General features: G+C 41.8%; 2 protein-coding genes across 5 annotated transcripts in view; one reads left to right on the forward strand and one right to left on the reverse strand.

Moving 5' to 3' along the window:
- The window catches only part of XDH (xanthine dehydrogenase), an 855537-nt gene that overhangs the window by 476707 nt on the left and 364757 nt on the right, over positions 1-14073 (forward strand). The gene's annotated exons all lie outside the window — the stretch shown is intronic.
- The window catches only part of CDC42BPA (CDC42 binding protein kinase alpha), a 362571-nt gene that overhangs the window by 142299 nt on the left and 206199 nt on the right, over positions 1-14073 (reverse strand). For all 4 annotated transcript variants that reach the window (XM_050948407.1, XM_050948405.1, XM_050948404.1 and 1 more), the window contains exons 6-8: positions 5596-5689; positions 4496-4696; positions 3652-3900 (exon numbers count right to left, since the gene is read on the reverse strand). In XM_050948407.1, coding sequence (XP_050804364.1) covers positions 3652-3900; positions 4496-4696; positions 5596-5689 — 544 coding nt within the window. The remainder of the gene's footprint in view (positions 1-3651; positions 3901-4495; positions 4697-5595; positions 5690-14073) is intronic.

Genomic DNA, 14073 nt, shown 5'->3' on the forward strand with positions numbered 1-14073 from the left:
AAGTAACTTACAAACATTAATGAACTTTTCTGAGGCTACGTCTTCACTACCCGCCGTATCGCTGGGTAGCAATCGATTTCTTGGGGATCGATATATCGCGTCTCATCTAGACACAATATATGGATCCCTGAACGCGCTCCTGTCGACTCCGGAACTCCACCCACGCAAACGGCAGTAGCGGAGTCGACAGGGGCAGCCGCGGACGTCGATCCCGCACTGTGAGGATGGTAGGTAATTCGATCTAAGATACTTCGGTTTCACCTACGTTATTCACGTAGCTGAAGTTGCGTATCTTAGATCGATCCCCTCCCTAATGTAGACCAGCCCTAAGAACACCTCTATGAGACAGGGAGGTATAATCATTCCCATTTTGCAGATAGGGATTGAGGCAAAGAAATATTAAGGCCAAAATTTGCAATAATTTTTTTTAAATGTCCATTAATTTTGCGTCAGATTTTTCAGAGGTTCTGAGAATCCACAGATTCACTTCAAAAGGAGCTGGAGGGCGCAGCTCTTCTGAAAAGCAGACCTAGGTGTTTCATATTAGGCACCCAGAAAACGAAGTCTAAACAATTAGTGTCCAATTTAAGTGACTGGCCCAGTATCAGAGCCAGGGATAGATTCTAGTTATATTCAGTCAGAGTCAAATGCCAGTCAGAGGACCCCTGTTCCTTTCCTCCAGAGATCCTGTGGAAAAAATTGTATGTGATCAGGTACATGATGGCAGTATAACATATCTCCATATAGGCAACCTTAATTCTGGCACTTCTACTTTTGAGTGCTTGACTTTGCAACCTTCATGTTCTTTTAACATATATCTTTGTACGTAAGGTTAAAAAACTTAAGAAAAGAAAAATGAAAAAAACAAACAAAAAAACCCACTATCATGTAAAACTGTAGACATTCCCTGCACGACCTGACTCTAAGACCTTCAGCTATATAGCATAGATCTCTACCACTTGAGTTCCAGTAGTAAGGGCCTTTCCACATTCCATTATGACAAAAGGTATTTTGATGGGGGAAAACAGCAGGAGCAGGGATTAATTTTGTCTATGTCCTACCTGGAGGTTCATGTCAGTTTGGCTGCATCAGAACAATATAGAACACTCAATGGAGCCTGGGCGCATATACAATGCAGCTGTCATGTCCAGAAAATTCAGAAGCAAATGCTGAACAAGCATTACTGCACATGTGCAAACAGCAGACTTTTGTGGTTTATAATAAATCTGCACTTAGATTTCCAGAAAGCCTTTGACAAGGTCTCTCACCAAAGGCTCTTACATAAATTAAGCTATCATGGGATTAAAGGGAAGGTCCTTTCATGGATTGAGAACTGGTTAAAAGACAGCGAACAAAGGGTAGGAATTAATGGTAAATTCTTAGAATGGAGAAGGGTAACTAACTAGTAGTGTTTCCCAAGGGTCAGTCCTCAGACCAATCCTTTTCAACTTATTCATAATGATCTGGAGAAGGGTAAACAGTGAAGTGGCAAAGTTTGCAGATGATACTACACTGCTCAAGATAATTAAGACCAAAGCAGACTGTGAAGAACTTCAAAAAGATCTCATAAAACTAAGTGATTGGGCAACAAAATGGCAAATGAAATTTAATGTGGATAAATGTAAAGTAATGCACATTGGAAAAAATAACCCCGACTATACATACAATATGATGGGGGCTAATTTAGCTACAACGAGTCAGGAAAAAGATCTTAGCGTCATCGTGGATAGTTCTCTGAAGATGTCCACACAGTGTGCAGAGGCAGTTAAAAAAGCAAACAGGATGTTAGGAATCATTAAAAAGGAGATAGAGAATAAGACTGAGAACATATTATTGCCCTTATATAAGTCAATGGTACACTCACATCTCGAATACTGTGTACAGATGTGGTCTCCTCATCTCAAAAAAGATATACTGGCACTAGAAAAGGTTCATAAAAGGGAAACTAAAATGATTAGGTATTTGGAGAGGGTCCCATATGAGGAAAGATTAAAGAGGCTAGGACTCTTCAGCTTGGAAAAGAGGAGACTAAGGGGGGATAAGATAGAGGTATATAAAATCATGAGCGATGTGGAGAGTGTAGATAAGGAAAAGTAATTTACTTATTCCCATAATACAAGAACTAGGGGTCACCAAATGAAATTAATAGGCAGCAGGTTTAAAACAAATAAAAGAAAGTTCTTCTTCACGCAGTGCACAGTCAACTTGTGGAATTCCTTGCCTGAGGAGGTTGTGAAGGTTAGTACTATAATAGCATTTAAAAGAGAACTGGATACATTCATGGTGGTGAAGTCCATAAATGGCTATTAGCCAGGATGGGTAAGGAATGGTGTCCCTAGCCTCTCTTTGTCAGAAGATGGAAATGGATGGCAGGAGAGAGATCACTTGATCATTGCCTGCTAGGTTCACTCCCTCTGGGGCACCTGGCATTGGCTACTGTCGGTAGATAGGATACTGGGTCAGATGGACCTTTGGTCTGACCTGGTACGGCCGTTCTTATGTATATTCTTATGGGTGTACTTTCACAGGGACAGCAAGAAGCATCTCTCTGATGCTAGGGCTGTCCCCCTACCAAATTTCAAAGTTCCTGTTCAAAACCATTTTCACTCAAACATTCAAAAAATTCAACCTGAGGCAGAGATCAGGCATGGAAAATTTCATTTACAATGATCAAAAATTGGCACAGCTGTGAGCAATTTTGAGCAGATGATTATAATCCACTGTTATAGAATAATAAAGTTACTCGAACATTATTATTATTCTGGACTAGGGGTATGTCTACACTGCAATTAACCACCAGCAGCTATCCCACGTCAATTGACTTGGGCTCACAGGGCTAAGGCTATGGGTCTGTAGAATTGTAGTTCTCAAACTAGGGCCCCCACTTGTTCAGGGAAAGCCCCTGGCAGGCCGGGCTGTTTTGTTTACCTGCTGCGTCCGCAGGTTCAGCCAATCGCGGCTCCCACCGGCCATGGTTCACTGCTCCAGGCCAATGGGGGCTGCAGGAAGCGGCGCGGGCCGAGGGATGCACTGGCCCCCTTCCTGCAGCTTCCATTGGCCTGGAGCAGTGAACTGCAGCCAGTGGGAGCCGCGATCGGCCGGACCTGCGGATGCGACAGGTAAACAAACTGGCCCGGCCCACCAGGAGCTTTCCCGAAACAAGCAGCAGCCCTAGTTTGAGAACCACTGCTGTAGACGTTCAGGCTCAGGCTAGAGTCAAAGCTCTGAGACTCCCATGGGGCCTGGGCTCTAGTCTGAGCCTGACCATCTACACTGTAACCTCACAGCCCTGCAGCCAAGCCCAGCAAGCCCAAGTCAGCTGACATGGGCCAATCACAGATGTTTAACTGCATTGTAAACATACCCTAAGTGTCTCATCCTGTAAACATATAAGTATATGTGTAACTTTCTTCAAGTGAGTACCCACACTGACTTCTACACAACTTGAGTACATTTATTCATCTTCTTAAGTGTTTGCAGGATCAAGCCTCATTACGTGGATGAGCATTTGTATCTGCCTAGTACACAGCATTGGTGGGTATCATACAGCACCAAAGCATTCTGAGATTTCAGTGTGAAATTTTGGAAATCTCTGTAATCACAAGAAATGAAGAAAATCAGGATTTGGAAAAATGTCAATCTTAGACTTACAGAGTTTTTTAAACAATCATCATCCACATCAAAGTTTGATGTATCAGTTGGACTGCTGACTTCAGGGATGTAAGGTGCTTCACAGTTCCGAATGTTATCCCATTCAATCCCAACAAAAAATGGGTGGTTCTTAAAGTCTTCTATCCCATTTTGCCCAAGTCGATGCTCCCTGCTGCAAATGAGCCTTCGAATGAGGTCCTTGGCATTTTCAGACACATCTGTCACTTGTGCAGGAAACTGAAACCTCTCCTTAAAGAATAAAACAGGAGGAAATAGTTTATTACCAAGAAAATGTCACAAAAGTCAGGTTCCTTCATGGTTGTTTCTGTACAGAAAAATAGGACTTTGCAAATACTCAGGCTCTCACTGTTAAATGAATGCAATAAGTTTCAAGGAAAAAATCTTCCCCAGATGATAAAAAATATTGAAAATGCAATAACTGTCTCCTCCTTTTTTATTTATTCAAATGTCTCATGTACATTTTTGGAATCTATCTTTGCCTCCAGGTGGAAGAATGTTTAAGGATCTCTTTCCTAAGCCAACAAATGGATCCACCAGCAAAAAACAGAACAAGAGTGATGTAGCATAGCCAAGACTTAATCCTTGGAGTGAACTAATAGCCACCATTGTATAACCAGGTTTTTAGTTTTGGACTATCTTATTCAAAAGCAAAGCCAGTTGCAATTCATAACCACAAAATGTAATGTATGGAAACCAAATTTATATTTAAGATTTATGAACATGTATATGATCATTACATAAGAACTTTCTTTCTAAATAGACCTTTAAGCTAACTCCTTTTAATCACTAAAATTAGTTTACAAAAGATAGAAAAAACACTAACTTTGTGGTTCATTATTTTCCCGTAGGTCTCCACCAAGGACTCTGCATAAAAGGGCGTTTCTCCATAAAGCATTTCATACATGCAAACACCTAGGGACCACCAGTCACACTCAGGTCCATACTTCCCTTTTCCATCTTCCATGGCCTGCAGGATTTCTGGAGAGATGTAGTCTGGAGTTCCAACTGCCACCGAAGACTGGACCTGCGGCATTAGCATTTCCATGAGTAAAAATGACGTACACGGTTACAGACAGTAGTGTCAGTGTGTGGGGGGGGTTGAAAGAGGTTGAGGGGTATCGGGCATATGTAAGTTTGTAATTCAAATTATAAACAGTGAACTCTAATACAAAAAACAAGGTTTCTAAATAACAACTGATGAGAAGAAAAATGTTCTCATGTGTCTGAGCTACTTCAGTGTTTCAAACCGGAAGTTCTGAAAAAACTTATTTGGTATTCTAATAACTTACTTTTGCTGTGAACTGTGATGAATGCCAAACAGAAGGCAGTTTCTGAGTTTGCAGTTATAAATTAATCATCATCTCCCTGATAATCACACATATTATTAATTCAGATGCTCCAGGGTATGATTATCATACTGGAACTACATTCTTGCCATATACACCACACATTGTATAAGTTTAAACACAGCACTGCAATAGGATGAAGTGATATCAATGGTACCTGATTCTGATTCTGCCAAAGCCCTGATCTGAGTGAAATCAATCAGTGCTTTGCCTGAATAATGATTATGGCATGAGGCTTAAAACTGGGTGTCTTACACCTTTCCTATGGATATGTACTAATTTTGATTATATGCCCTCCCTTTATTAACTTTTATTAACAAAATGAAATAAAAATGCATTTAACAAAGACAGAATTCAAATAGAATGCACATATATTTTGAACTGAAACCAAACACAACCATATTATAAAACTGTACAAATGCTATCACTGTCAATACTAAAAATGTGCACTTAAAAAATGACATTTCCTGCACAAACAGGACTTCTTTGTGAGCAGAAATTTCACTGGCAAGTAGAGACAAGAAAGGAAAGTGGGTTGCGGGGGGATATCATAGCTGTAACATTCTTTCTAATTTACCGTTCCATCTTCCATCAGTTTCAGACAAGAACCAAAATCTGCTAACCGAATATGTCCATTCATATCCATCAAGATGTTGTCTGGTTTAATGTCCCTGCAAATGTAATGTATTCAATAATTAGCATGAAGAAAAAACATAATGCATCCTCCTGGGCAAAAACTTTGAAACTTGTTTTTTCATTCACTGGCAGTGCAAGATCATTAACTGAGTGGCTCACTACATGACTTTATTCATAAAACACTTGCCATCCAGTCGGTACATACAATTGGAAAATTTCAATATAGCATCCAGGGATTTAACCATGTAACTACCATTAATAATAATAATAATCACATGGTCAAACTCCACAAGTCACAGACAATTTACACCTGTATCCATATAAAGAAAACAATAGAAGAGTGTCTGCATAGTCCTATGCATTCTTTAGACTGTGCTATAATCTAATATTTCACTAAAATAACAGAGACATCTAAATCATTTCAAGATGTCTAGAGGGGTATTCTTAAATGACATACTGGCACTAGGCTAAGAAAACATCTCCCATATGTAACTGTGGAACAAAGTTACAACAAATAATTTATGCAGTATTAAGATTTAGCATTTTTCATCTATACATTTCTGTATTTCTATTATGTGTTCTCATGCCCAACACAAACACATTCTTTTATTGTAGTTCACATTATCCTCTCATAAGGCTGGGTGGATGTTCAATCTGGAATTAGTGACAATGCCATTTCATAGACCTGCTGATAGGTCTCTGAGGAGGATCCTGTACTAGCTTACAGCCTGCTCATAAAACTGTTGGTGATACCCTTGTGAGTAGTCAACTTGTGTTGGTTTGAAAACCCACTTTTATTTTCTGAGTCACACACATTTAAAGAAAAATCTATTCAAACAAACCAACAAACCATGAGCACACAGCTACAGCTCTCCTGTAAGAACGCAATGGTTTTATAAACCCCACATGAACTCTGAGAATTGTCATTCAACATTTCTTAAGCATAAACAATTAATTCAAGAAATCTGATGATCTGCCAGCCTGGGGGTAGGACTACTATATTATATTCTGTAAGCAACAGGATTGTAGGAACAGATGTCTTGTCTAACCTGACAGCCAGAACTTGGAGGCCATAAATAAATAGGGCCATGTTCATCATTGGCAGCTTCATGGAGCTGAACCCACATATGTCAGTTGTCTTTGATTCTGTGTGTGCTGCTTCTGTGACACCATCGGCCACAGTAATTTCATAGGAGTCAATTTAATTCAACGGCGATTTGGGCTCTCTGGACCTGAAGTGTAAATCCATTGCCTGAAGTGGCATTATGACAGATTTACCCCAGCGTAATTAGGGACAGATTTTGGACCTTCACTTTCAAAGGTCCTAGTTATAAAAGTACTCCCATGAAATATCTCTAAGAGGGAAGAGTGGAGAAAGTGAGGGTCATAAAAGAATACATAACTTAAGGAATTTACAACATAAACTCTGTTAAAGTACTGATTTTATCTCAAATCTATAAAAGCCATGGGATTTAGAATTATGATTGATATCTAATAGATTTCAGGAGTCATTCCTTACAATTTAGTGGGTTTTTTTGTGGGGAGATTTGTTTTAGATTTTTGGGGGAAAGAGGGAGGAGGTGGAGGAGGAAGAGTTGTGGGTTTTTTTTTTAAATTGTAAATTTTAAAAAATCTTTGATGAAAGTTCAAAATATTTTTAAAATATGTATTAAGTACAAAGTGAGCTGTAAAATTAAGCTAAAATTTTAAGAGTAATGACAACTGTAATTAGCTGTTTGTGAATTTTTATTTCACCAAATTAGGTCTTGATTCCGCAAAGGGATCTGCACAGGTAGAGCCCTGCATGGATATAAAAGTTGGGTCTGCATCCATCCGCAATCCACAAACATGGTTCACGGATATCCGCATCTGCAGATATCCATGGATATAAAGCTGATAGCCACAGGTTTGCAGGGCTCTGTGCATAGGCATGAGGTCCATCCTTGCACATACCTTTATAGGATTGCGCTTTTCTTGTATAAATCTGACAGTTTTTGATCTAAGGCTTTCATGTCTCCCAGGTAACTGAGTACACAGGGAATCTGAAATTCATAGATTAACTGGGCCCAAATTCTGCAGCTGACTGTGTGAGGGAACACCCACATGGAGACAAGGGCAGAACTAAGATCTTGGTGGTTAGGCATCTGGATGAGGTCCAAATGCAATATATATTTTAATTATTCAAACAATAGAATACAAATAAATATTAATTAAAACACAACTATAGCATTTATCCATTAAACTGCATTTCTCAAAAATATGGCAAAGGTATTAAACTCTCATCCTACCCTGACCCAAAATATTCAAAAGGAAGACCATGAATTGACTGCCACAACGTTAGCTTTCAAAGATTTGAGCTATTTATGAGGCATAAGAACAAAACAGGAAAAATTAGCAATTGAAAATACTAACTTTATTTCATTCTTATAATACCCTATAAATAACTAACATATAAATTAGAAACAAGGTGACTGAGGTAATACAGTATCTTTTATTGGACCAACTTTTGTTGGTGAGAGAGAGATGAATTTTCAAGCTCACACTTAGCTCCACTTAGTTTAAAAAGAGCTCTGCGTGAGCTCAAATGTTCATCTCTCTCTCACCAACAGAAGTTGGTCCAATAAAAGATACCACCACGCCTAACTTGTCTCTCTCAAATCCTAGGACCAATATTGTTACAACACTGCATACAACCTATAAATGATTAATCAACTTTTTTTCCAAATGTTGGTAAACAGTAAACTGAATTATTCACAGTCTGAGACCTTAGAGGCCTTTGCTATACCTCAGAGAAAAATTAAGACTGGTTTATAAACCTTTGTAATTAAAGGTTTATAATGGGAAAGATGATACACTCTATAGCACTAGGGGTAAAATGTCAAGCTTTACACACGTTTAATACTTTGTATTAAGTTGTTATAGTATGTAACAATAAAAATAGGGTTAATTTAGTGTTTTGAGGGAAATTTATTTTGTCAAAAAAAGGTTGCTCTTTAGGTTCTGATACTGCACCACTTAAGTCAATGGGAGCTTTTACCACTTCAACAAGTGCAGTATCAATCAGAAAAGAAATTAATGAAGATTTATACAGATGCTAACATTTATTTGTTATGGTTGAAGTTGACAAAAGTACATGGTTTCAGTTTTCTGTCTACTTTCACAGATCAAAGCTCCTGACTCAATCATGACGCATATTAACAGAAACACTTCTGTAAAAAGCAGAACTGTCCCTACAGCTAATTCCTCCTGACTGTCCCTTTCAAGGTAGTCTTTTGATTTTCACAAAGTTCTCAGATAAAATTATTACTGGACATTGGTCCACTTAATTCCCTACTTCACAAAAGCACTTGGAAGGGAACTCTTACTAATGAAGCTGTGAAGTTTCCTCATTGTTTATGCCTATACCCTTCCCAGTCATGGGGGTATGGCTACACTTGACATTTCAAAGCTGGGAGAGAGCTCTCCCAGCGCTGCACGTAAACCACATCCCTTACGGGTGTAGCTTGCAGCGCTGGGAGCCACGCTCCCAGCGCTGCGGCACTGATTACACTGAGGCTTTACTGCGCTGTATCTTGCAGCGCTCAGGGGGGTGTTTTTTCACACCCCTGAGCGCAATGCATGGAGATTGCTCCATTCTTTGCAGTTACACCAAACAGCATGCAAAAAGACAAGAAGAGAGTAGACATTCAAGGGAATCCCAGACAGCTATGCAAACCTGCATCTCCCTTGGCCACTGACCTTCAAGCTTAGCTTTGACTCAGAAAAAGGATACCACAGAGTACAGGGTGGAGGGTTAATGTTGCCTTAAATATACTCAGTCCAGCATATTGCAAGTATAAGTTAATACTGCATTATCATGGGTACTGCTGCCAGTTAGAGTGGGTAGCTAACTTTTTAAAGATGATCAGAATAATTGGTAAAGCTACGAAATAGGCACTTCTGACTCAAATCAAATTTAAAACCAAACAGTCTTAGATCAATAGTATTTAGATCTTACTGTGTTTGGTATTCATATGCAGAAAAACACTGACTTGGAAGTAAAATACACAAAGAAAAAAGCTCTATTTTCACAACATTTAGAAACAGCCACTGGTTTGGAGTGACTCACTCTAACAAAGAGCTCCTGCCACTCTAGAAGCACAGCAAATACATTTATCAAGAGGCAAGCAAGTATTACTAGACGAATTACAATTTTCAAATCTCAGAAGAGGGCCCAACAAATAATGGCTAATTCTTAAAATGTAAACTGAAATAAGCATTTGAGCATCCACTAAGCAACATTCTTCAGTCCCAGTTTTGCTGAATGTTGCTGACACTACATGTCAAAGAATTATTATTGTCAGTTTGAGATTTTTTTTAAATTTACTTTTACATTATCTCTTCAAAGTACATTTCAGACAAAAAAACAGAAACACACTACCAATGCCTTGGGAAACAACTCTGGTGTTAAATGATCTGCAAAAAGTAAATCTAAAATCAAATTGGATTTCAAAATCTGGACCAAGAACAAGATAAACAAAAAACAGGAATTACCTTTGAGGCACCGTTACCCAAGTCATCTGTCTTTCAAGATATACCCAAGAGTATTTAGAAAAATACAGACAGTGAGTTCACAGATTCCACAAAATAGAACCAAGACAAATCTTGCTGTGATCGTCAGTATTACACACGCACTCACACACAAATTACACAAGGCACTGGAAATACTGTAGCTAAATATTTCTTTTTAAGAGCCATTTTTGACACCAGGCCAGGCTTCCGGTCTCCTTGCCTGGCCAGTCCCAGCCTCCCCTTGCACCAGCTATTCATCTAGTCTCAGTCTTCTCCTCTCCCAGTCCCCACTTACTCCCGTTTTCTTATCCCCCCCATTCCAAGTCCAACTCTTCTCGCTCAGGCAATCCTAGTGTCTCCCCCAATCTTCTGCCAGCTCCCAGCCTTTCCTCCTGACCCAGGTTTCTTGTTCCCAATTATTCCCTCCACACCACTCATTGCCAGTCAGGCTCTTGTATTCTCTGCATTTGAGATAAATGGCTTCCTCCTCCACGTGACGTGGGGACTAGAAGGGGGAACATTCAGCACAGAAGAGACCATCTCCCTGCTCTCTATTCTGGTGCCCTGCACTACTGCTGACTACAGAAACCAGGAGCAGCAATTACAATGAAAGTTCTTCTCAGTCCCTGCAGCTCTGGGATGGAGCCTACCCAGTACAGAAGGAATCTTTGGAGAATGTAGCAGTCAAGTTCTAAAAAACATGTGCAAACGGAGATATTCTGAAGGCTTAAAACTTGGCCAAATGTGGGTGTTTTTTCATGAGAACAGCAAATGGCATACCCCTGACACCATGATGGCCTTCCGATGACATATCAAGCCCTTGCTCCAAAACATGGCGGCACTAGAGCTTCTCCATGAAATATTGTAATACTTTTTTTTAAATCATAAGCAAAGAATGTAATTTTTTCTAATCACTTCCTTGAAAATGGTTGAACCATTTTTACTTTAGGCAAACACTTGGGATGGAAAACTTCAGTCCAAATGGTGAACGTTTGGCAACGATATAAGCAACTGAAACAAGGTCTTACTGCAGGGAGTGTTCAGCACTAACAGCTCCCCCCCCATTACCACTTGTGGGTGCTCCCAGGATCTCTCTAAAACTAAATGACTCTTCACAGCAGATATAGAAAGTTTAAAGAGAGAGGTTTCATTTGTTAATATTTATAAAATATTTTGAGATCCTGTGACCAAAGGTGTTAAAGAAGTGCAAAGTGGCAATATTACCTGGGTAGCAGGCTACGTATGGAGCACCTGTTCTTTACTAACCTTTCAATCCTGTGAGGGAGCTTCAAAAGAGATATTACATGCTAATCTTAAACAGAAAAAAAACCCCATTTCAAAATAGAATCTATTTGCAAACCCATTCTGTAAATCACATTTATAGAGGGAAGAGATGCTGAATTCAAGAAGTTTGATAGCATGGTGCTCTATGGAATCCGTAAGCGACTTGACAAAATCACACCCTGTTCAAGAGCAGAGCAGCCCTTTTCCACCCAGTTGCATGACACACTGTGCATACAGGCTCCAGGAGTTACCTTGTTATCCTGAGTTGCTACAAATACTTCAAACTGACTGCAAAATAAAAAAACGGTTACTCACCTTTTTGTAACTGTTGTTCTTCGAGATGTGCTGTTCATGTACATTCCAGGCAGGTGTGTGCGCGCCGAGTGCAGAAGATTTTCCCCTAGCAGTGCTGTAGGGTCAGCCTGTGCGCCCCCTGGAGTGGCGCCTCCATGGAGCCTTATATAGGGACCTGCCGACCCTCCAAGAAGAGTTCCTTCTTGCCGGCACTCTGACAGAAGGGCAGGAGGGTGGGTATTGGAATGGATATGAATAACGTATCTCGAAGAACAACAGTTACAAAAAGGTGAGTAACCGTTTTTTCTTCGAGTGATTGTTGATGTCCATTTCAAACAGGTGACTCAAAAGCCTGAGTTTAGGTGATGGGGTCGGAGTTCACTGTGGATTGGAGCACTGCACGGCCAAAGGCTGCATCATCTCTGGTCTGGTGCATGATGGCATAGTGCGACATGAATGTATGGACTGAAGACCACGTAGCAGCTCTGCATATTTCCTGTGTCGGGACCTGAGCCAGAACACTGTGGAGGAAGCCTGTGCCCTTGTGGAGTGGGCTGTGACCGGCGGGGCAGGCACCTTAGCCTGATCGTAGCATTCACGGATGCAGGCCGTGATCCATGAGGAGATACGCTGTGATGAGATGAGGAGCCCCTTCATCCTGTTGGCGACAGCAATGAAGAGTTGGATTGATTTCCTGAACAGTTTGGTTCTTTCAATATAGAATGCCAGGGCCCTGTGAACGTCTAGGAAATGCAACCTATTCGTGCTGGCGGAGTGTGGCTTAGGATAGAACACAGGGAGAAAAATGTCCTGACCCATGTGGAATTGGGAGACCACCTTAGGAAGGAACGCCGGGTGTGGCCTGACTTGGACTTTGTCTTTGTGAAAAACAGTGTATGGAGGCTCGGACATCAGAGCTTTGAGCTCCGATATCCTCCTAGCCGAGTGGATAGCCACGAGGAATGCGACTTCAAAAGAGAGATATGGTAATAAGCACGTAGCCAGGGGCTCGAAGTGGGGCCCTGTGAGGGAAGAAAGGACCAAATTAAGGTTGTCAAGTATGCGGGAAAAGCCTATCCAGGCCCTTCAGGAAGCGACCAACCAGTGGGTTTGCAAAGACTGAACCACCATCAGCTCCTGGGTGGTACACGGAGATGGCCGCCAAGTGGACCCCGAACCGAAGAGAGGGACAGACCCTGCTGTTTCAGATGAAGCAGGTAGTCAAGGATGAGTGGGATCAGGGTGAGCAATGGGGCCTGTCCCTGCTGTTCTGCCCAGATGGAAAACTGTTTCCACTTGGCCATGTATGTGGCCCTGGTGGAGGTTTTCCTGCTACCAAGGACGACTTATCTAACCTGCTGCGAGCATTGCATTTCTACTGGGTTTAGCCATGGAGCAACCAGGCTGTGACGTGGAGCGACTCCAGGTTCGGGTGCTGGAGGTGGCCTTGATCCTGTGTGATCAGGTCCAAGAGCAGGGGCAACACGAGGGGTGCCTGTACAGACATCTGCAGTAGCGACATGAACCAATGCTGGCGCGGCCATGGCGGTGCTATCAGTATGACTCAAGCATGATCCCTGTGAATCTTGAGGAGTACCCTGTGGACCATCAGAATCAGAGGGAACGCGTAAAGCAGGCTACCTTCCCACAAGAGGAGGAAGGCATCAGTGAGAGACACCGGACTGCGCCCCAGGAGGGAGCAGAACCATTGACACTTCCTGTTGTACCGCGAGACAAACATGTCTATCTGCGGATAGCCCCAGAGATAGAAGACTGAACATGCCACGTCCCAGCGAAGGGACCACTCGTGACCATGTGACCAGCAGCTGAGGGCGTCCGCTAGGCTGTTCTGCACCCCCGGGAGGTAGCATGCCATTAGGTGAACTCCGTTTTGTACGCAAAAGTCCCATAACGTGAGGGCTTCCCCGCACAGGGGAGAGGAGTGTGCACCCCCCTCCCATCCCATTTGTTGATACAAAGAACATTGCCGAGGTATTGTCCATGAGAACTCCAACACACCTGCCCGCCAAGTGAAATCTGAAGATCAGGCAGGCAAGATGCACCACCTATAGCTCCTTGACATTGATGTGCAAGGAGAGGTCCTCTGGGGACCGAAGGCATTGGGTCCTGAGATTCCCCAGATGCGCCCCCACTCAAGATCTGACGTGTCTGTTCCCAAGGATAGGGATGGCTGGGGGCTAGCGAAGGATACTCCCATGCAGACCTCCTGTGGGTCAAGCCACCACTGGAATCTAGCACCGTTAGGGGAAGCGTCACCACAGAGTCCAGC

The sequence above is a fragment of the Gopherus flavomarginatus genome, chromosome 4 (genome assembly GCF_025201925.1).
Source record: "Gopherus flavomarginatus isolate rGopFla2 chromosome 4, rGopFla2.mat.asm, whole genome shotgun sequence".
Taxonomy (NCBI): domain Eukaryota; kingdom Metazoa; phylum Chordata; order Testudines; family Testudinidae; genus Gopherus; species Gopherus flavomarginatus.